Here is a 24,245-nt window from a genome sequence, read left to right on the forward strand (position 1 = left end):
TTGAATAATTGTAAATGTACGTTTAAATCTGTCGTACAAATCTGTCGTTCTGCCCCTGAACAGGCAGTTAACCCACTGTACCTAGGCCATCACTGAAAATAAGAATTTGTTCTTAACTGACTTGCCTAGTTAAATAAAGATTTTAAAAAATCCAAAAAGACTGTTTGGGGTTTAATTCCACATCTGCTTGCATTGCTTGGGAGTGTATTACCATGGTATTAGACAACATAAATAATAGAATTTAAGTAAAATAAAAATTAACACTATTATCCCAAATTGAGATGTGAATAAAAATCTTTCAGAATGTACCTGTTTTCAGTACAGAATGACATGTATACCGATTATATTACAACGTTTTGTGTTTTATCTTAATGATTGTTCTTTAGTAAATAGGAAACTCAACAGTGTGTAAGTCTGAGAAACATGAACTAGATAGTTGTTTTATGTTTGTGAAACCTTGACATTTCTGGGTATGTCTCACCTGTAACAAATAACAATAATCATGATAATAAAAATAATAATGTTATATTTTTATAATAATACATCTGTCAATCACCCAAATGTGTTTCTTAAAACCCTTTTTTTGCATCGGCATTTGTCACAAAGTGTTTTACACATATCCAGCCATATCCAGCCATATCCAGCCTAAAAACCTAAGACTAATCAATGAATATGCTGAAGCACAGCATCTAGTAAACACTCCCTATAAATCATGAACTAGGATTAAACATAGAGGGGAACAATGCTCCGAGAGCTGTGCTGGGTGCACATTTAAGAGAACATGTGCCCCTTATTGTTATTCAAGATGTTCCAACACATCTACTTCACTTGCTAAGGCAATGTTAACATATGTTTCCCATGCCAATAAAGCCCATTGAATTGAATTGAATTGAGGCAGAGAGAGAGAGAGAGAGAAAATCTATTACATACAGTTATCGCAGATGCACACTATATAACACATTATATGAATTTGATGTCATTGTCTATTTTTTACTTTGGTATACATTGAAGGAGGTAGTCGAAAGAGAGAGCGAGACAGTAGTATTACACAATGACATAATAGATCACCACACCCACAGACATGGCTTCAATGTTGGTCATAGTTTCTTATCATCGTTTGATCATAGTTTGTCATAGTTTCTAATCATAGTTTCCAATCATAGTTTCTAGTCAGAGTAGTTTTGACACGATAAGAGAGTCAAATAGAACCCAAGAGGGCAGAAGCTATTGTCTACAAACAGTATGAATACAAACAACGGCTACTACTGAATAGATAAATAGCCTTCATATAAAAATAATATGTCAACAAAAACAATGAATACAAATGTCTTGTATAATATATATCTATATCCAAACATCACATTGAATATCCAAATAATCTTCAAAAAGCTCCATGAGGAAGAAAGGATTCCCAGATGATCTTTTAGATGTTCTGACTTCAGGACATTCTGGGCTGATGGCTGTTGGAGAGGGGAGTGGCAGTTGAGTGAGCTAGGGACTTTTGAGGCCCTGCCTCTGGGAGCCTGTCAGCTTGTGACATGATGAGAGAGAAAGAGAGAGATGGCCTACCTGCAAAATATTTTGTGCTTCAAACATAATTATATTTGAAGAGTTTTTGACCAATCAGGGGCCAAATCACAAACACTCATAATTGTTTTTATTGTCGACACTAAAGAATGTGAATTTGGTCATAAAAATGCTTTTTGATAAGTTATAAGCACGAAAAATAAAGATGCTTACATCGATATGTGACATCGATATAAAAGCCTTATTCATATTGGAAATTCAACTCACCTTGCTCCATGAGGAAGAAAGGATTCAAGGAGTCTCTTTAGATGTCTTCAGGGCTTCTGTCTGGGTCTTTTCTTGGTTGACTGAGACATCCAATGGATGCTCTTTTATGGGGGTAAAATTGATCTGTTTAGGTCATCAGTAAAAGGGGACATCTTAAAGAGTAGAATTCCTATTTTCTATTTTTTATTGACTGAGTAATCTCAAAGTATAAAAACAGAACAAGGAAGTTGTTGACATGATCGCCTAAAACGTTTGGAAATGTGGGATAAGCCTTTCCAAACTAGATAAAAATGTCATTAAATATAAGAACAAACTACAAATTCTTATTTTCAATGACAGCCTGAGAACAGTGCCTTAACTGCCTTGTTCAGGGGCAGAACGACAGATTTTTACCTTGTCAGCTCGGGGATTCGATTTGGCAACCGTTCGGTTGCTAGTCCAACTCTCTAACCACTAGGCTACCTGCCACCCCATGAGAGTGAGAGAATGTGCTGTACATATACTTTCTTTCTTTCATCACATTCACAGTGGGTCAGAAGTTGACATGCACTCAATTAGTATTTGGTAGTATTTGCCTTTAAATGGTTTAATTTGGGTCAAACATTTTGGGTAGCCTTCCACAAGCTTGCCTCAATAATTTGGGTCAATTCCTCCTGACAGAGCTGGTGTAACTGAGTCAGGTGGGTAGGCCTCCTTGCTCGAACAAGCTTTTTCAGTTCTGCCAACACATTTTCTATAGGATTGAGGTCAGGGCTTTGTGATGGCCACTCCAAAACCTTGACTTTGTTGTCTTTAAGCCATTTTGCCACAACTTTGGAAGTATGCTTGGATTTACAATTGTACTTCTGAGGTCTTGGCTGATTTCTTTTGATTTTCCCAGGATGGCAAGCAAAGAGGCACTGAGTTTGAAGGTAGGCCTTGAAATACATCCACAGGTACACCTCCAATTGACTCATTTTCCCACACTCTACCCACCCAGGTGCATATTGGGGGAGGAACACAACAAATAAATAGCTTTGCATGTGTGGCTCCTTACCACAGTCAATCAGAATTGCAAACATAATCTCTGCTCAGAGGGCCTTAGAAATAAGAGTAAAGATAGTGTGGATGGAGCGTCTTCGGAGTCTGATGTTGAGTTGGAAGAAGAGGATGAAACTGACCCTCAGCCAGCCCCAGGACCAGCACATCAGCAGCCAGCCTGAGGACCAGCATGTCAGAAACCAGCTCATCAGCAGCCTGCAGGAGGAGAAATATGGATGTCAACAAATTGTGAAATGTAATGGTCTTCTTGCCTAAGGAATGAGCCACCCAACATGGCTGCCAATGTGATAAAGATGCAACCAGGATCGGATGGCGGTTACTTATGTTCAGGACATAAAGTCTTCTTTTGAACTGTTCATCCCAGACACCATCCAGAAAATCACTCTGGACTGCGCTAATTTGTAGGGAAGGTGTGTTTTTGGAGACATGCATACTTTGGGCTTCTTATCCTTGCTGGTGTTTTCAGATCCAATGGGGAACCCACAGAATCCCTGCGGGATGCAGAAGCTGGCAGAGAATAACAATGTCCCTGGAAAACTTCCACATTATTTTCAGGATTATCCACTTTGAGACACCAGACCGGCAGAGAGACAAGCTAGCTGCAATCAGGTCAGTGTGGGACATCTGGGTGGACCGCCTTCCCCTGTTCAACAACCCTGGGCCCAACACTACTGTTGATGAGCAGCTTATGCCATTAAGGGTCCACTGCCCCTTCAGGCAGTACATACCGTCAAAACCCCTAAAATATGGAATCAAGATCTAGACTGCCTGTGATGCTACATCCTCATTTGCGTGGAACTTGCAAGTGTGTACAGGGGATTCAGATGGAGGAGCCCCTGAGAAGAACCAAGGAATACAGGTTATCCTGGACATGACACAGGGACTCTGATGATTTTTACTTCTCACAAGCTGGGACAGGAGCTCCTCAGGAGGAAGCTGATGATGGTGGGAACAGTACAAAAACAAAGTCAGAGCTCTCTCCTCAGCTGGTGAATACAGGGAACAGGCCTATCAATTCCTCTAAGTTTGTGTTGACGGCCGACACGTCCCTAGTGTCCTATGTGCTAAAGAAAGGCAAAAATGTGGTACTCATGAGTACACTGCATAGGGATGGGATAATCTGTGGCCAGGAACATAAAGGATAAATACTTTAAAAAGTAAATTGTAAATGAACACGGTTTCATGTTTTAGCCTGGTTTGTTTTTGGTGTTTTATCCCTCGCTGAAAAACAGGTGCAACCTCTTCCTCTCTTTAGATACCTGGGCTGAAGTCCCTCCAAAGGACCAGTATGGGGTGGGAGGTGGCCTAGTGGTTAGAGCTTTGGACTAGTAACCGGAAGGTTGCAAGAATGAATCCGGAACTGACATGGTAAAAATCTGTCGTACTGCCCCTGAACAAGGCAGTTAACCCACTGTTTCTAGGCCGCCATTGAAAATAAGAATTTGTTCTTAATTGACTTGCCTAGTTAAATTTAAAAAATGGGTGGAAGGGAGGTTCAGTGTGTCTGACTGTAGCAGAACCACCTGAAGAACTTAGATGGAAGGTCAATAGTACTGTAACAGTTGATGATAAAGAGCTCTCTCCTAAATACAAGTAGAAGGTGGATTATAATCCAGTGAACCACACATTGCCACCTATGAGATAAATTGGTAGGAGTCAACTATTATGTACAGATTAACAGTGCAGGGTGAGTTTTGTGCAGTTTTATTTCTGGTACAATCTGCTGCATGTTTCTGCTTACATGTAATATCTCATAATGTCTAAAGTCATGCAACATTCTTTCCCAACTCCACTGGTTCTTATAGAAGTTGTTTCCAGACCAGTCATGGAGGTGGTGTCTCTCTACTCAACTCTACTGCTGGACGTCACAGTGAACTGTTCAGTTACAGCTACAGGTGTGTGGGTGTTGTCTGTCTGTGATGGAGGTCAGTGCACACTGTCACAGCAGTCTCTGTCCACACCAGAGTCAACATCACCATCTCCAGTGGCAGTGGCAGAACCCAGCTAGTACAGTGGATCTGGGCCGATTTCGGCTGAGAGTTGGGGAACTCAGCCGACGTCGGCAGTAGTACTTATGGCTAGGATGTGAGGATTGAGCTCGGGCCGATTTCGTTGTGAGTTATCTGGCCCTAATGTATTACTTTGCGCTTGAGTCGATTGGGGCTACTCTCTGGCAGATGATTACACTGGATGCTTTATATAATTAACATTTCATTATTATTATTTTACATTATTATTATTATTATTATTACATTTCATATTATTATTTTTCCATATTTTGTCATTGTTTCTGTGATCAAAAAATGTAATTAACATTTACATTCAATTCTTTCAGAGTCCTGTTTAAGTAGTATTTAGAATTTTGATACTTTGTGCAAATTGATAATCATTAAAAACTTGGTGGATGGGTCCTCTAGGTGGTGCAGTGGTCTAAGACAATGCACAATGCTGCAGATGCTGGTTTGATACCTGTGATAGCCGTGACCGGGAGACCCATGTGAGGCAGTGCACAATTGTCCCAGCGTCGTCTGGGTTAGGGGAGGGTTTGGCCAGCCGGGATGTCCTTGTCCCATTGCGCCACTCCTGTGGCATGCCATGCGCAGGCACGCCGGCATGGTTGGCTATCGATCTTTGCCTCTCCCAAGGCCGTACAGGAGTTGCAGCGATGGGACATAAGAAGAAATAAAAACAATTGTGATTTTTTTTTGTGGATGGGTATAATTTGAATGTACAAAATGTATAATAGTAATATTTTGAATTACCAAATCAGGTTATTTTGTAGACATTTATTTATATTTGCATCGGGCCGCTTCTGGGGGGATTCTGGTAGGATGCCGGCAAAGTCGGCTGAATTCTGGTAGACGGATGCGGCCTGATGTACTTGGGCCAATTCTGGGCAGTCCTTCATTTTGATTCTGGGCCGAGTCCGACACCCGCTTCCGGGCCGATTCAATCAGTTGAAGGGCCGCTTCTGGGCCAATTCCTCATTGCTTCCTGGGAAATCACTTCGGTGCAGAGACCAGCTCACAACGCATGGAGGACATATGTAAGTCTAATTTACGAGCTTCCACTTTCTGTGTTTTAACATCAATGCAGTTCTATTGTTCTCCAGTAACATTCTGAACAACAGGTAGGTAGGTCTCTGTCAACCACTTATTTTGATTAAATACATTTTTAAAGAATTATAATTTATACGTTGCTATGATTTCTCATCTCTGAACAGGTCATCAGATCCAGAAGTTGACAACCCAGTGAGCACTATACCAGAAAGACCAGAATCACAGAACACCCCTGGATCTGAGGTGACATCTATCTACGTTAGTGCTGGGAGACCAGCAGCAGCAGTGGAAGTCCACCACCCAGTGGACAAAGTGAGCACTTCACCAAAATAGAAGACTCAATCACAGTCCCCCCCCAGCAACCAGCGGTACAAGAGCACCATCCAATGGAACGTGCGACTCAAACAAACTCAATTTGTTTGTGTGTTGATTAGCACAGTAAACATGATCCCAATTTTTGCTTCAAGATGCTGGCAATTTGAAAAAGTAGATTGTGCTGATTTATTGGCACATTGAACCATGCTTAATTTATTTATACGGACATATTTTTACACAGCTGCTACTCACTGTTTATTATCTATGCATAGTCACTTTACCCCTACCTAAATGTACATACTACCAATTTTGTTAATATATTTTGTTTAACCTTTACTTAACTAAGGTCAGTCAGTTAAGAACAAATTCTTACCTACAATGATGGCCTACACCGGCCAAACCCAGACAACGCTGGGCCAATTGTGCGTCGGCCTATCACGGCCGGTTGTGATACAGCCTGAAATTACCTCGACTAACCTGCACAACTTGGTACCGGTACCCCCTGTATATAGTTATTTTATTGTACAACTTTTTTTTTTTTTTTTACACATGGGAAAATTGTGAAGAAGAGAGCTGAAAAATACGAAAAAATATGTTAAGGCTAAACCATACAATAGCAATATAAAAATTGGTAAAATATCACAGCACACAATCAATCAATCAGGTAACCAATTAAGCAACCAATCAGTCATCTGAGTATATCATGTTTTTTCTGTAACAATTGTTCTGATATATACTGTACTGTATGTCTAATTATTAATAAGACGAGAAGACATATTTACAAATCTATTAACTTCTGTCACATCCAGCTGGTTGTATGAAGAACTACAGAAGTAAGACAGTCAATTATCAAATCAAATGTATTTATACAGCTCTTCTTACATCAGCTGATATCTCAAAGTGCTCTACAGAAACCCAGCCGAAAACCCCAAACAGCAAGCAATGCAGGTGTAGAAGCACAGTGGCTAGGAAAAACTCCCTAGAAAGGCCAAAACCTAGGAAGAAACCTAGAGAGGAACCAGGCTATGAGGGGTGGCCAGTCCTCTTCTGGCTGTGCCGCGTGGAGATCATAACAGAACATGGCCAAGATGTTCAAATGTTTATTAATGACCAGTATGGTCAAATACTGTTCACACTGCTATGCTTTATCTTGGCCAGGTTGCAGTTGCAAATGAGAACTTGTTCTCAACTAGCCTACCTGGTTAAATAAAGTTGAAATAAAAATAAATAAAATAAATAATAATCACAGTAGTTGTCAAGGGTGCAACAAGTCAACACCTCAGGAGTAAATGTCAGTTGGCTTTTCATAGCCGATCATTCAGAGTATCTCTAACGCTCCTGCTGTCTCTAGAGAGTTGAAAAGGAAGGGAGACAGGAAGATCACGTCAGTGACTCAACCCACTCAAGTGACGCACCCCTCCTATGGAAGGGAAGAGCACCAGTGGAAGAGCACCAGTAAGCCAGCCCCTGTAATAGGGTTAGAGGCAGAGAATCCCAGTGGAGAGAGGGGAACCGGCCAGGCAAAGACAGCAAGGGCGGTTCGTTGCTCCAGAGCCTTTCCGTTCACCTTCACACTCCTGGGCCAGACTACACTCAATCATATGACCCACTGAAGAGATGAGTCTTCAGTAAAGACTTAAAGGTTGAGACCGAGTCTGCGTCAAACACAGCAAATTTTGAACATTTTGGTCATTCAATTTTTATTTATGTATTACTTCATGTCTAATTCCATCTATTAGACCTGCACATAGAAATACATATATAAAAACAGCTGAATGAATGAATCCCATTGTTACAAATAAATCTGTAAAAACAGCTGAATTAATGAATCCCATTGTTACAAATAAATCTGTAAAAACAGCTGAATTAATGAATACCATTGTTACAAATACACCTGTAAAAACAGCTGAATTAATGAATCCCATTGTTACAAACAAATATGTAAAAACCGCTGAATTAATGAATCCCATTGTTACCAACAAATCTGTAAAAACAGCTGAATTAATGAATCCCATTGTTACGAATAAATCTGTAAAAACAACTCAATTAATGAATCCCAATGTTACAAATAAATCTGTAAAAACAGCTGAATTATTGAATCCCATTGTTACAAATAAATCTGTAAAAACAGCTGAATTAATGAATACCATTGTTACAAATACACCTGTAAAAACAACTGAATTAATGAATCCCATTGTTACAAACAAATATGTAAAAACAGCTGAATTAATGAATCCCATTGTTACGAATAAATCTGTAAAAACAACTGAATTAATGAATCCCATTGTTACGAATAAATCTGTAAAAACAACTGAATTAATGAATCCCATTGTTACAAATAAATCTGTAAAAACAGCTGAATTAATGAATCCCATTGTTACAAATAAATCTGTAAAAACAACTGAATTAATGAATCCCATTGTTACAAATAAATATGTAAAAACAGCTGAATTAATTAATCCCATTGTTACAAATAAATCTGTAAAAACAGCTGAATAAATGAATCCCATTGTTACAAATAAATCTGTAAAAACAACTGAATTAATGAATCCCATTGTTACAAATAAATCTGTAAAAACAGCTGAATTAATGAATCGCATTGTTACAAATACATCTGTAAATCAACTGAATAAAAAAATGTAATCCTATTGTTAGAAATACAACCTAGATACATTTTCCTGAATAGAAGGTTGAGATGACAGTCTAAACCTTACAGGCTAACCCATGCAGGCTAAACCATGCAGGCTTTCTAATACTACTGCATTGATCTGTATATCTAATTATTCACTAAAATGCACTAATTGTAGGTCACTGTGGACAAGACTGTTTGTTAATTGACTAAAATATCAAATTTTACAATGGAAAGCATATTTACCAATAGAAATAAAAAAGTTACATTCATATCAGTAGGATCTGTCAGATCCAGCTGGCTATGTGGAGGAACTACACAGGTATGACATTCAATTATAGCTAAAAGCAGAAGTATTTGTTGTGTGGACACAAGCTCAAATGAAGGTAATACTCTGCATTAATCAAAATGACATATGACAAGCTCAGTCCAGCAATACATTCTTAGAAAAAAAGTGGCTATATATTGTCTGTCCCCATAGGAGAACCATTTGAAGTAGTGCTTTTGGTTCCAGGTAGAACCCTTTCAACAGAGATCTTCATCTACACGGAACCCAATAGTGTTCTACCTTGAGTCAAAAAGGCTTCTACTTGGAGTCAAAAATCGTTCTCCTATGGGGACACCCGAAAACCCCTTTTGGAACCTTTTCTTCTAAGAGTGTAGGTTTGGTCTGTGTCTAGAAAATGGGCCCTAAATACTTCCCAACAATACGGTGCCTTGTGCTGGTTACTCATTCAATACACTACATTTGGCTTCACTATGGAGTGCCTGCCCGACTTTCACAGACTGCACGACTCTCACAGATTCTCTTAGATGGTTCGGCACATGGAAAGTCAAACCAACATTTTTTTTGTTTGTGGCAATTTTGACCAATTCGGACACAGTTTTCACCTTCACCTTTAGGCCCACGGTTATTTGGTTCGCCAAAGTCCCAGTACCTAGAAAAGGGAGAAGAGAACCCATTACTCCATACAGTACGTCCCAGAATAAATAAATATTTGCGACCAAATATATTGGCACCATGGATTTTTACAATTTTAATTTAGAAAATAAAGACAAATGGCATGGACAAAATGATTGGCACCCCGGAGCTAGTACTTGGTTGCATAGCCTTTGGCCAAGATCACTCAAGACAAATGCTTCTTGAAGCCATCAATAATCTGCTGCACCTTTCGACTGGCAATTTGGCCCAGTATATAGCAACAAACTGCTCTAATTCTTCAATTTGAGGGGTGCCCCCCACCAATTGCTGTTTTCTGCTCTCGCCATAGGTTATGTATGGGATTTAGATCTGGACTCTTCTTTGGCCACAAACAAAACTACATTTGAGTTACAGATCAGCACTGTGTTTACCGATGACAAAATTAAGCATTCAATGAAAATAACACCCTCCCTACAATCAAACATGGGGGAGGTTTGCATCTCGTCCTGGGGGTCTTGAACATGTGCAAGGCATCATGAAATCAGCAGATTATCAAGGAGTTTTGAAGTCCAATGTTAAATCGTGTGTCCAAAACTGGGTCTCCATTGAAGGTTGTGGGTCTTCCAGCAGGACAACAACCCCAAACACACATCAAAAGCACCCAGAAATGGTTCAAGAAGAAACGCTGGACTGTTCTAAAGTGGCCAGCAATGTTGTTATACAGGGTCAGCTATAGTAGTACGCTGGAAATGAAGCTCAAAGGCACATCAACAGATTGTTTCACCTTGTCGGCTCGGGTATTCAAATCGGCAACCTTTCGGTTTAGCTCTATTCACTAGGCTACCTGCCGGCCAAAAAAAGCAGTTGGTTGAGGGCACCCATCAAGCATTGAATAATTAGAGTGGTTTGCTGCTAAATACTGGGCCAAATTGCCAGTAGAAAGCTGCAGCAAGCTCATTTGTGGCTACAAGAAGCATTTGTCTTCAGTTATGTTGGCCAAAGACTTCACAATCAAGTACTAGCTCCAAGCACATTGTCGATGCCATGAAAATCCAATAACAAGGTGCGGATATTAAAGGCATTTTTTCTATTTCAACTTATTTGTGAAGAAATATGGAATGATTTAATAAAAGTGGAAGGGTGCCAATATATTTGCCTTCAACTGTACAAGGCTTACAAAACTATGTTTACTGTGTTGTGCTTTTGAGTGTACAGCTGATTTGTCTTTGAGTGTGTGTGTGTGTGTGTGTGTGTGTGTGTGTGTGTGTGTGTGTGTGTGTGTGAGTGTGTGTGTGTGTGTGTGTGTGTGTGTGTGTGTGTGTCTGTGTGTGTGTGTGTGTGTGTGTGTGTGTGTGTGTGTGTGTGTGTGTGTGTGTGAATTTATGCCTTAGAAACATCCTTACCTGATGTTCTCATTAAGAGTTGTATTGTCCATCCAGACCCACAATTTCTCTTGCTTCTCATTTGTCAGTCCAATCCAGGGGCTGTGTTCATAAGGATCAATTCCCAGTGCTACCACTCTCTGTTTTATAAATTCCTATGGAGAAAACCACATGTTAGTCAACCAATGGACCCAAGGTTCTCATCCTGATGTTCTCATACTATTCTAAATAAAGTATGTTTTTAACTTGAAGAGCAAGAACCCTGTCTGCTTTCCACTCAAGTCAACCAATGGAGACAGACATGCAAAACACAGAGAGACACTTAAAGAATGCCATATCCTAACTTGAAGTCTGCCCTTTATATGAGAGTCAAGTAGCAGTTAATTACACTAAATGACCAAAAGTATGTGGACACCTGCTCGTCAAACATCTCATTCCAAAATCATGGGCATTAATATGGACTTACTTGGTCCTCCCTTTGCTTCTATAACAGCCTCCACTCTTCTGGGAAGGCTTTCCACTAGATGTTGGAACATTGCTGTGGGGACTTACTTCCATTAAGCCACAAGAGCCTTAATGAGGTCAGGCACTTATGTTGGGCGATTAGGCCTGGCTCGCAGTCGACATTCCAATTCATCCCAAAGGTGTTCGATGGGGTGTTCGATGGGGCAAAAATGGAACTGACTTGTTGGAAAGGTGGCATCCTATGAAGGTGCCACATTGAAAGTCTGAGCTCTTCAGTAAGGCCATTCAACTGCCAATGTTTGTCTATGGAGGTTGCATGGCTGTGTAATCGATTTTATACACCTGTCAGCAACGGGTGTGGCTGAAATAGACATATTGACTAACTTGAAGGGGTGTCCATGTACTTTTGTATATATAGTGTACTACACCTCCAATCTTACCTGCTCCTGGTGACTCTCTATGATGACCAGGTGTCCTCCATCGTGGATGCAGGCGTACTGACTCTGTTCCCAGGTCATTCTTTCTTTAGAGAAGTAGTAACATGATCCATTGTAGAACTCCCAGCCAGGAGAACACAGCTGACTGGTATTACATCTCTTCTGATTCCCTGTAAAAGAGAGAGGAGAGACAAGAACACACAAGAAGACAAGGAGACAAGAGACATTGAGATGCGATTTGTATTTGATGACTTACAGTACTACAGTATATACTATATTTATATGTACAGTGCCTTGCGAAAGTATTCGGCCCCCTTGAACTTTGCGACCTTTTGCCACATTTCAGACTTCAAACATAAAGATATAAAACTGTACATTTATTGGATATTTCAAACTTTTTTAACAAATCAAAAACTGATCTCTGAATGATCCAATGTTGACCTAAATGACTAATGATGATAAATACAATCCACCTGTGTGTAATCAAGTCTCCGTATAAATGCACCTGCACTGTGATAGTCTCAGAGGTCCGTCAAAAGCGCAGAGAGCATCATGAAGAACAAGGAACACACCAGGCAGGTCCGAGATACTGTTGTGAAGAAGTTTAAAGCCGGATTTGGATACAAAAAGATTTCCCAAGCTTTAAACATCCCAAGGAGCACTGTGCAAGCGATAATATTGAAATGGAAGGAGTATCAGACCACTGCAAATCTACCAAGACCTGGCCGTCCCTCTAACTTTCAGCTCATACAAGGAGAAGACTGATCAGAGATGCAGCCAAGAGGCCCATGATCACTCTGGATGAACTGCAGAGATCTACAGCTGAGGTGGGAGACTCTGTCCATTAGACAACAATCAGTCGTATATTGCACAAATCTGGCCTTTATGGAAGAGTGGCAAGAAGAAAGCCATTTCTTAAAGATATCCATAAAAAGTGTTGTTTAAAGTTTGCCACAAGCCAACTGGGAGACACACCAAACAAAATTGAACTTTTTGGCAACAATGCAAAACGTTATGTTTGGCGTAAAAGCAACACAGCTCATCACCCTGAACACACCATCCCCACTGTCAAACATGGTGGTGGCAGCATCATGGTTTGGGCCTGCTTTTCTTCAGCAGGGACAGGGAAGATGGTTAAAATTGATGGGAAGATGGATGAAGCCAAATACAGGACCATTCTGGAAGAAAACCTGATGGAGTCTGCAAAAGACCTGAGACTGGGACGGAGATTTGTCTTCCAACAAGACAATGATCCAAAACATAAAGCAAAATCTACAATGGAATGGTTCAAAAATAAACATATCCAGGTGTTAGAATGGCCAAGTCAAAGTCCAGACCTGAATCCAATCGAGAATCTGTGGAAAGAACTGAAAACTGCTGTTCACAAATGCTCTCCATCCAACCTCACTGAGCTCGAGCTGTTTTGCAAGGAGGAATGGGAAAAAATGTTAGTCTCTCGATGTGCAAAACTGATAGAGACATACCCCAAGCGACTTACAGCTGTAATCGCAGCAAAAGGTGGCGCTACAAAGTATTAACTTAAGGGGGCTGAATAATTTTGCACGCCCAATTTTTCAGTTTTTGATTTGTTAAAAAAGTTTGAAATATCCAATAAATGTCTTTCCACTTCATGATTGTGTCCCACTTGTTGTTGATTCTTCACAAAAAAATACAGTTTTATATCTTTATGTTTGAAGCCTGAAATGTGGCGAAAGGTCGCAAAGTTCAAGGGGGCCGAATACTTTCGCAAGGCACTGTATATCCAGGATATACAGTATAATACAGTATAATATTCAGTACTATAGTATGTCCTATACTTATATGTATATACAGTAAATACAGCATAATAATATAATTACAATATAATACAGTATAATATTCAAAACTACAATATATGGTAGTACTATATGGCAGTATATTATAACTGTTCGTGAGGCATCCACTTTAGTACTCTCATGCATGGGAGGAGGATAGAACTAACCTTGGATGGTTGCCAGGAGATCTTTGACCCTAGTAAGGTTGGCATTACAGTCTTGTAGCTCTGAGGATAACAGGTCTCTCTGGACTGAGAACAGAATAGATTGATATCTTATTAGAAGATTTTTCCTATCTTAATCTTTTGTTTTTATTGGCCAGTCTGAGATATGGCTTTTTCTTTGCAACTCTGCCTAGAAGGCCAGCATCCCGGAGTCGCCTCTTCACTGTTGACCTTGAGACTGGTGTTTGAGGGTACTATTTATTGAAGCTGCCAGTTGAGGACTTGTGTGGTGTCTGTTTCTCAAACTAGACACTCTAATGTACTTGTCCTGGTGCTCAGTTGGGCACCGGGGCCTCCCACTCCTCTTTCTATTCTGGTTAGAGTCAGTTTGCGCTGTTCTGTGAAGGGAGTAATACACAGCGTTGTAAGAGATCTTCCGTTTCTTGGCAATTTCTCGCATGGCCTTCATTTCTCTGAACAAGAATAGACTGACGAGTTTCAGAGGAAAGGGTTTTGTTTCTGGCCATTTTGAGCCTGTAATCGAACCCACAAAGGCCGATGCTCCAGTTGAACAGTTTTCAGCTGTGCTAACATAATTGCAAAAGGGTTTTCTAATGATCAATTATCCTTATAAAATGGTAAACTTGGACTATCTAACACAACGTGCCATTGGAACACAGGAGTGATGGTTGCTGATAATGGGCCTCTGTACGCCAATGTAGATATTCCATAAAAAAATCTGTAGTTTCCAGCTACAATAGTCATTTACAACATTAACAATGTCTACACTGTATTTCTGATCAATTTGAGGTTATGTTAATAATAGACACATTTTTTTCTAAGTAACGCCAAATGTTTGAACGGTAGTGTATATATTATTTAAAATATGTACAGTACCAGTCAAAAGTTTGGACACACCTACTCATTCAAGGGTTTATCTTTCATTTTTATAATTTTCTACATTGTAGAATAATAGTAAAGAAATTAAAACTATGAAAAAACACATATGAAATCATGTCGTAACAAAAAAGTGTTAATCAAATCAAAATATATACATGTATTTTTTACACCTATTTAACTTCATTATAAAATAACTGTTGAAATAAGGCCGTAATACAAAGGTATATATTTGACGAACAAAACATTTGAAGTACGAAATTGTCACGCCTGCTCCCGCTCCCCCACCCTGGCGCTCGAAGGCGCCAGGCTCCCCAGCATTACGCACTCCTGCCACCATCAGTACGCACACCTGCCTTTCCCCATTACGCGCATCAACGTATTATTGGACTCACCTGGACTCAATCACCTGTTTATTACCTCCCCTATATTTGTCAGTTCCCCATCTCTGTTCCCCCGCTGCTGCATTGATTGTCATTTGTTGCTGTTTCTGTCTTGCTCTTTGTCTGTTCCTAATTAAATGTCAACTTCCCGTACCTGCTTCTCGTCTCCAGCGTCGGTCCTTACACAAAATGACTTTCCAATACACTTCCCCACACTGATATGACTAGGTTTCCATTAGGGCCTCTGCTTCCTCATATACATTACAATGGTAGCACTTCACCACACTGATATGACTAGGTTTCCATTAGGGCCTCTGCTTCCTAATATACATTACAATTGTAGCATATACAATATTCAAATAACATGTTTTTGGGAAGCAATACTGCTGTAAATGTAATCCTGACCTTGATAACATGGAACTTTGTACTGAAATGAGAAGCTTGAGTTAAATTGGGTTCAACTTCCACTTTTAAACTTCACATGAATACTGAATGAATATATGATATGAATTGTGTTGTGGCAGGTCAGTTGAGTCCTGTTCTAGACTACCTACCTGTTACGTTGTGGGTCTCATTCTGTAGTCTCTTATAGCTGTCTTGCAGTTCATGCAGTTTCCCTGTTATTAAAAGCACATCGTGTGGAGGAATAACATGAATTTATTTACATATCTAACCATAAAGTAAGAAAGTAAACCTTGTACAAACAAGAATGACCTATTATCTAACAATAGACGTATTCAAGTGAAACAATATTTTCTTTATATATTACAGTGAAATGGCGGTATTTTAATCTGAGCCAGTCCCCCATTGACAAACTGCATCTTAATGATTTATATGAAGGATTCTCTCAAACATTTATATAAGGGGTTGATCATGGGAATCACCTGTTAGATTCTCTTTAATCTGGGCAAAGCGAGCCCCCTCAGCTTGAAGACTAGTCATGTTGGAAGCATCTGGAACAGAGACAATAAGACAAGATGGAGGGTTGTGGTTTTTCTCTTGTGTTTGTCACTATTTTACCAACCTGAAATGTACTGGTCTGGGTTGGCTTGGATATTTTCTTTGCACATTGTCATTTTCAGCAGAGTTCCAGGCCAGCAACTATGGTGGATGCATAACCAGTCCAGCTCAGCTCAGTAGTGTAAAAGGGTTCAGTTGTGTAAAAGGGCTCAGTAGTGTAAAAGGGTTCAGTTGTGTAAAAGGGCTCAGTAGTGTAAAAGGGCTCAGTAGTGTAAAAGGGTTCAGTAGTGTAAAAGGGTTCAGTAGTGTAAAAGGGTTCAGTAGTGTAAAAGGGTTCAGTAGTGTAAAAGGGCTCAGTAGTGTAAAAGGGTTCAGTTGTGTAAAAGGGTTCAGTAGTGTAAAAGGGTTCAGTTGTGTAAAAGGGCTCAGTAGTGTAAAAGGGTTCAGTAGTGTAAAAGGGTTCAGTAGTGTAAAAGGGCTCAGTAGTGTTAAAGGGTTCAGTAGTGTAAAAGGGTTCAGTAGTGTAAAAGGGCTCAGTAGTGTTAAGGCAGGGGTGTCAAAGTCAAATGGACGGAGGGCCAAATAAAAAAATCAGCTACAAGACGAGGGCCGGACTGTTCGAATGTTCATTGAAAAATTTTTAAATGACGCATATAGTCTAGTGAACCTAATTGAACCTACTGAAAACCTAACAAATATATTACAATATGATCAGATAAATAAAGCAATATTTTCTTATGGCTCTGTCAGTAATCTTTAATTTTCAACAGACACAAAAGACAAATTTCCTTTATATAAATATCCCCATAACATGAACATTAAATGAAAGAAACCGGTATTCAAGGCACCATCAGTAGACTATATTTTCTATTTTAGCAAAAGTGGGCTAAATTTACTTCAAAGAAAAAACAATAATAGCAATTTTCTATCATCCACTCAACTGAAATATTTTTAAAATATAATTGGATTGAAATACAAAAAAATAAAGTGCAAAAATCTATTAATCAAAAACAACACTTTGTTTAAGGAGAAGTAACATGCAGTGAAAACAAATATTAAATTTTAACTTTTAAACTTGAACTGAGTAAAAACTCTAAATATGTGATTGCACAGTAATGTTCACTTGTTTGAGGTTGAGGGTGATACTTGGTGGTGTCCCATCTTTTCCACAAGTTCATCAATGTTCGGGGTAAGGCTCTGAGCTGAAGAAATCCTCAGAATTGAGTGGAGGTGTTCAGCAGTAAGTCGACTTCTGTGTGATGTTTTGTTCAGGTTCATCAAAGAAAACAGTTGTTCACACAGGTATGTGCTGCCAAACATAGACAACGTTTGAGCAGCCTGGATGCGCAGCTGGGGCATTGTGCCGGGGAGGAAACGGGCGAACTCCGCAGCACCCACTGCCGCATATTTTGCCCTCAGTGCATCATTGCATTGGAGGTCAATCAACTCCATTTGGAGGTTTGGTGGTGAGCTTTCCACGTCAACAGCAAATGGGTTACCGAGCAGTTCCAACCTGCTTTTTTGTGCTTCAAAGTCAGCAAATCGGCGTCGAAAGTCAGCGGCAAGCATACCTATTTTATCAGCCAACTGTGTGCTCGGGAACGCACTGGTAGAGAGCTTCTCTTTCATGGTCTGGCAGCTGGGAAAGTGGCTCAAATTTTCTTTCCGCATCTGCGTCTCCCACAGAGTCAGTTTGGTTTTAAATGCCTTCACTGTACTGTACATATCAGAGATGACACGATCCCGACCCTGCAGCTGCAAGTTTATTGCATTCAGATGACTCGTAATGTCACACAGAAAAGCCATTTCACACAGAAACATTTCGTCTCGGAGTTGTGTTGTGTCTTTCCCTTTGCTGTCCAAGAACAGACAAATCTCCTCACGAAGCTCGAAACATCTTTGAAGCACCTTTCCCTGGCTTAGCCATCGCACCTCTGTGTGATAAGGCAAATCACCATGCTCCGTTTCTAACTCCGTCAGAAATGCCTTGAACTGGCGGTGATTCAAACCTTTGGCTCTGATAAAGTTAACTGTGCGCGTGATGATGCTCATTACATGCTCCATTTTCAAGGCTTTACCGCACAACGCTTCCTGGTGTATGATACAATGATAAGCTGTCAGCTCACCTGTCGCGTTTTCCTCTTGCATCTTTTCCCGTATCTTCGCCACCAGTCCGCTCCTGTGTCCACACATCGCAGGTGCTCCGTCGGTTGTCAAACCCACGAGTTTTTCCCAAGGCAGCTCCATCTCATTTACACATCTTGACACCTCTTCATACAAATCATGCCCCGTAGTTGTGCCATGCATAGGACGTAAAGCCAAAAACTCCTCTGTCACGCTTAGGTTGGAGTCCACTCCGCGGATGAAAATTGACAACTGGGCAATGTCAGAAATGTCGGTGCTCTCATCCACAGCCAAGGAATATGCAATAAAATCTTTTCCCTTTTTCACAAGCTGCTCTTTTAGATTGATGGACAACTGGTCTACTCTCTCGGCAATGGTGTTTCTGCTCAGACTCACATTTAAAAAAAGTTGCCTTTTTTCTGGGCAAACTTCGTCACAAACTTTAATCATGCAGTTTTTGATGAAATCCCCCTCCGTAAATGGCCGGGCTGATTTAGCGATCTCTTCTGCCAAAATAAAACTGGCCTTGACAGCAGCCTGGCCTTGTGATTTGGCTTTTTTGAACAGAGCCTGTCGAGATTTGAGGCCTCGTTTTAATTCCTCTGCCTTTTGTAGCCTTTGTTCCATGTCCATATTCTTGTTTTTGTCCGCGTGTTTCGTTTCATAATGTCGTCTCAGATTATACTCTTTCAGTACCGCCACACTTTCTCCACACAGAAGACACACAGGTTTTCCAGCTACCTTCGTGAACATATACTCCGACTCCCACCTTGTTTGAAACCCCCGGTTCTCAGTATCCACCTTCCGTTTTGCCATTTTTGATGGGTATCTGAAAGTTAATTTTACTGTGATGCTGACGACTGCTGTGCCAATAAATATTGAAATGAAGCAGCCTACTGCTCGGTGCGTCACCTTTGCATTGTGGGAAATGTAGTATTGGTGCGTGTAAAAGATCTGCGGGCTGCCGGCTTGCTGCGGGCCGGTTCTAATAATAAATCAAGATCATCCCAGGGGCCGTAAAAAACCTTCTTGCGGGCCGGATGTGGCCCGCGGGCCTTGACTCTGACATATGTGTGTTAAGGGGTTCAGTGGTGTAAAAGGGTTCAGTAGTGTAAAAGGGTTCAGCAGTGTAAAAGGGTTCAGTAGTGTAAAAGGGTTCAGTAGTGTAAAATGGTTCAGCAGTGTAAAAGGGTTCAGTAGTGTAAAAGGGTTCAGTAGTGTAAAAGGGTTCAGTAGTGTAAAAGGGCTCAGCAGTGTAAAAGGGTTCAGTAGTGTAAAAGGGTTCAGTAGTGTAAAAGGGTTCAGTAGTGTAAAAGGGTTCAGTAGTGTAAAAGGGTTCAGTAGTATAAAAGGGTTCAGTTGTGTAAAAGGGCTCAGTAGTGTAAAAGGGTTCAGTTGTGTAAAAGGGCTCAGTAGTGTAAAAGGGTTCAGTTGTGTAAAAGGGCTCAGTAGTGTAAAAGGGTTCCGTTGTGTAAAAGGGCTCAGTAGTGTAAAAGGGTTCAGTAGTCTAAAAGGGTTCAGCAGTGTAAAAGGGTTCAGTAGTGTAAAAGGGTTCAGTAGTGTAAAATGGTTCAGCAGTGTAAAATGGTTCAGTAGTGTAAAAGGGTTCAGTAGTGTAAAAGGGCTCAGCAGTGTAAAAGGGTTCAGTAGTGTAAAAGGGTTCAGTAGTGTAAAAGGGTTCAGTAGTGTAAAAGGGTTCAGTAGTGTAAAAGGGTTCAGTAGTATAAAAGGGTTCAGTTGTGTAAAAGGGCTCAGTAGTGTAAAAGGGTTCAGTTGTGTAAAAGGGCTCAGTAGTGTAAAAGGGTTCAGTTGTGTAAAAGGGCTCAGTAGTGTAAAAGGGTTCCGTTGTGTAAAAGGGCTCAGTAGTGTAAAAGGGTTCAGTAGTCTAAAAGGGTTCAGCAGTGTAAAAGGGTTCAGTAGTGTAAAAGGGTTCAGTAGTGTAAAATGGTTCAGCAGTGTAAAAGGGTTCAGTAGTGTAAAAGGGTTCAGTAGTGTAAAAGGGCTCAGTAGCGTTAAAGGGTTCAGTAGTGTAAAAGGGTTCAGTAGTGTAAAAGGGCTCAGTAGTGTTAAGGGGTTCAGTGGTGTAAAAGGGTTCAGTAGTGTAAAAGGGTTCAGCAGTGTAAAAGGGTTCAGCAGTGTAAAAGGGTTCAGTATTGTAAAATGGTTCAGCAGTGTAAAAGGGTTCAGTAGTGTAAAAGGGTTCAGTAGTGTAAAAGGGTTCAGTAGTGTAAAAGGGCTCAGCAGTGTAAAAGGGTTCAGTAGTGTAAAAGGGTTCAGTAGTGTAAAAGGGTTCAGTAGTGTAAAAGGGTTCAGTAGTGTAAAAGGGTTCAGTAGTGTAAAAGGGTTCAGTAGTGTAAAATGGTTCAGTAGTGTAAAAGGGCTCAGTAGTGTTAAAGGGTTCAGTAGTGTAAAAGGGTTCAGTGGTGTAAAAGGGTTCAGCAGTGTAAAAGGTTTCAGTAGTGTAAAAGGGTTCAGTAGTGTAAAAGGGTTCACTAGTGTAAAATGGTTCAGTAGTGTAAAAGGGTTCAGTAGTGTACAAGGGTTCAGAAGTGTGAAAGGGTTCAGTAGTGTAAAGGGGTTCAGTAGTGTAAAATGGTTCAGTAGAATAAAAGGGTTCAGTAGTGTAAAAGGGTTCAGCAGTATAAAAGGTTCAGTAGTGTAAAAGGGTTCAGTAGTGTAAAAGGGTTCAGTAGTGTAAAAGGGTTCAGTAGAATAAAAGGGTTCAGTAGTGTAAAAGGGCTCAGTAGTGTTAAAGGGTTCAGTAGTGTAAAATGGTTCAGTAGAATAAAAGGGTTCAGTAGTGTAAAAGGGTTCAGCAGTATAAAAGGTTCAGTAGTGTAAAAGGGTTCAGTAGTGTAAAAGGGTTCAGTAGTGTAAAAGGGTCAGGGTTCCGTATAATGGTTATATACTCACAGAGGATTCCCAGAGTGATCGCCAGGCCCAGCAGTAGAACACAGAGACACATCAGGGTCACCACGGGAACTCTCCCATACCCTCCCTCAGGGATTGTAGCCTTTGACCCCACTGGGGGAGTGGGGTCACTATTGCCATGGTCCCTTCCTGTAAAAGGAGTGGGTGTCAGAGATTAAAAAGTCATAAGGTTTGTTATATTCGGGGTAAACATTGAACATTGAGACATTAAAGACATGATAGATCAGACGCATAGTGAATACGAAATGGAAGAGACTGGGTTTTATGTCAGGAGGTGGTGGGTCTCTGCAGAAAGACAGAAGGCTTTGGAATGTGTTGGGTGGACGGGAGGAGACCACTGGATTGCTATAGGGGAAGCGGATGGACATATGTGTATTAGGCGAAGGAGGAGTTGAGGTCAGGAGGTCAGGTCAGATCCCCTGAAGGAAGTAATAAGGGTTTATTATCCTAGTACCCTCTTCCCGTGGAACCATAAGATGTAAGGATTGGAGAGAAGGAGGAGTGTCCAAAGTGGAGTATATATACTTGTGTGACTTGTCTGAATTACAGCTGTAACGACCCTTTGGGAAGAATTAAACTTGGTTAAAGCTTCTCTGGTGTCTGTGAGTTATTTACTCTGAAAATTAGAACCTAACAGGTTAATTAAGGGGTACTTAATGTAACCCTTAGCTAACTGTAACACAAATACATCTCACCTTTCCCAGGATCCTTCTGCTCACTAGCTCTACCTCCCGGTCTTTTAACCTCAGAGTATGTGATATCCTCTTCACGTTCGGCTACTCCTATGGTTACAGAGAGAGAGATGAAGAAAGCGATCATTTTTTTCACTTATTTTATACACATTCTTATACATATTATACATATTGCACCCCATGCGTGATTATATTGTTTCCCTAAAACCAACCCCATGGTGATTACCACCTATTAGAATTGTACCATTCTAGTTCCTCTCTATGAATCCACTACCTCAACATTCTATTAGAATTGTACCATTCTAGTTCCTCTCTCACAATCCACTATCTCAACATTCTATTAGAATTGTACCATTCTAGCTCCTCTCTCACAATCCACTATCTCAACATTCTATTAGAATTGTACCATTCTAGTTCCTCTCTCACAATCCACTATCTCAACATTCTATTAGAATTGTACCATTCTAGTTCCTCTCTCACAATCCACTATCTCAACATTCTATTAGAAATATGCCATTCTAGTTCCTCTTTCACAATCCACTATCTCAACATTCTATTAGAATTGTACCATTCTAGTTCCTCTCTCACAATTTACTATTTCAACATTCTATTAGAAATGCAGTGTTCTATTTCCCCTTTCACAATCAACTCTAAACTGTTCTCATTCCTCTCTCTCAGTCAACGATCTCAGCATTCTATTAGAAAGATACCGTACTCATTCCGCTCTCACAATCCGCTATCTCAATATTATTTTAGAAATATACCATTCTAGTACCTCTCTTACAATCCACTATATCAACATTATATTAGAAAGATATCACTCTAGTTCTTCTTTAACAACCCACTATCTCCGCATTATTTCCTTTGAGCTCTACTAAGTTACAGTCCCTTGACAGTCCCAACATGCAAATCACTTTATTAACTGTTAGGGTCACTAACCAAACTATACAATGTCTAATATTCTAATTCAACATATCTGAAGAAAAGCTGACATATTGTTATGAGAAATGAGGAAACACTTTAGGCCATAAACCAAATGTTACCAAATGTTACAGGTTGATACTCTGTCTGTCTGTCTGTCTGTCTGTCTGTCTGTCTGTCTGTCTGTCTGTCTGTCTGTCTGTCTGTCTGGAAGATGGTTGACAGTTTGAAATCCAACAGATACGTCCAGAGTGTGAAAACTCATTTAGATGGAACTGTCATATTCTCATGCCCTTTATATTGCACTAATACTTTACATATCCTTCAAAATAGGATTGTCTGTGGAGAACCATTGTTGAGGCCGTGTGGAATGTATTCAAAAGGAAATGAACGTGTCTGAAAGTCATAAATAAAACACAAACATTGCACTATACATAACTATGCTATAGTACATTCTAAAAGAGATGCGCAGTGACCCATACACTACCACATGTTAAACATATAGTACTAATTCATATTAATAAGTACAATTACAAAAACACTTCAGAAAAGTTCATGTTGATCCCAACCAAAATACTGTCTTTTTCCTATAGCCCCTGGGTTTACACAGTTAATGTTCATGACACAACCATACAGTAAATCATCATCACTATAATTATAACCAGTTAACAACAGTCTATACAGCCGCCTTCTGTTACTAACTCCTTGTTGAATTATGACATCTCCACCCTCGCCCCCCAATGTGATGAAATGTTGAAAACGAATAAAGCGATATAAATGAGAGAGAACTCACCATTAGAAACTGCACTTTCTGCTACAGTATCTTGGTTCTGATGCCGAGTGAATGTAACATCGGAGTAGATGATTTCACCAGACATCATCACAGCTCTAAGTTCTCTTTCAGAGTGGGGACCAGAAGAGGAAGAAGGCCCTCATCACACACACTCACTCATTTAAATCCCACAAACACTCACACACTAAACCACACACACACTGGCAGTGCACAACAACAACTGTTATGGAATACACAGGATGTTATGCAAATAACATTCAGACACACACACACAAACATGTACGCACGAATGCCCGCACACACACTCACACGTCCCAGGGGAATGATGAGGAACTGCAGTGGGGTAAGGAGGTGCAGTAAAAAACTCATATTCAGTTCCTATTTACCGCTGGGCTTCATTTGAATATGTGATAAACTAAAACGTCATTTGAGTATGTTGTAAACTAGCAACCCTGTCATTGATCTGTATTACTGATATCATTTATAATGGCAGTTCCAAGACAGTTGGCTTGTCATACTCAT

At 40.2% G+C, this 24,245-nt stretch overlaps 1 protein-coding gene across 1 annotated transcript; it reads right to left on the reverse strand.

Annotated features, from left to right (window-relative positions):
- Positions 1 to 7,058: 7,058 nt before the first annotated feature.
- Positions 7,059 to 23,950, reverse strand: LOC139415974 (asialoglycoprotein receptor 1-like). The gene is made up of 9 exons (XM_071164179.1): positions 23,724 to 23,950; positions 22,013 to 22,099; positions 21,300 to 21,446; positions 16,187 to 16,255; positions 15,857 to 15,919; positions 14,026 to 14,109; positions 12,048 to 12,214; positions 11,164 to 11,297; positions 7,059 to 9,776 (listed from the first exon to the last, which is right to left on the reverse strand). The coding sequence occupies exons 1-9, from the start codon at positions 23,809 to 23,811 to the stop codon at positions 9,596 to 9,598; spliced, it is 1,020 nt and encodes a 339-aa protein (XP_071020280.1). The 5' UTR covers positions 23,812 to 23,950; the 3' UTR covers positions 7,059 to 9,595.
- Positions 23,951 to 24,245: the final 295 nt, after the last annotated feature.

This window comes from Oncorhynchus clarkii, chromosome 9 (assembly GCF_045791955.1).
Source record: "Oncorhynchus clarkii lewisi isolate Uvic-CL-2024 chromosome 9, UVic_Ocla_1.0, whole genome shotgun sequence".
Lineage (NCBI taxonomy): Eukaryota > Metazoa > Chordata > Actinopteri > Salmoniformes > Salmonidae > Oncorhynchus > Oncorhynchus clarkii.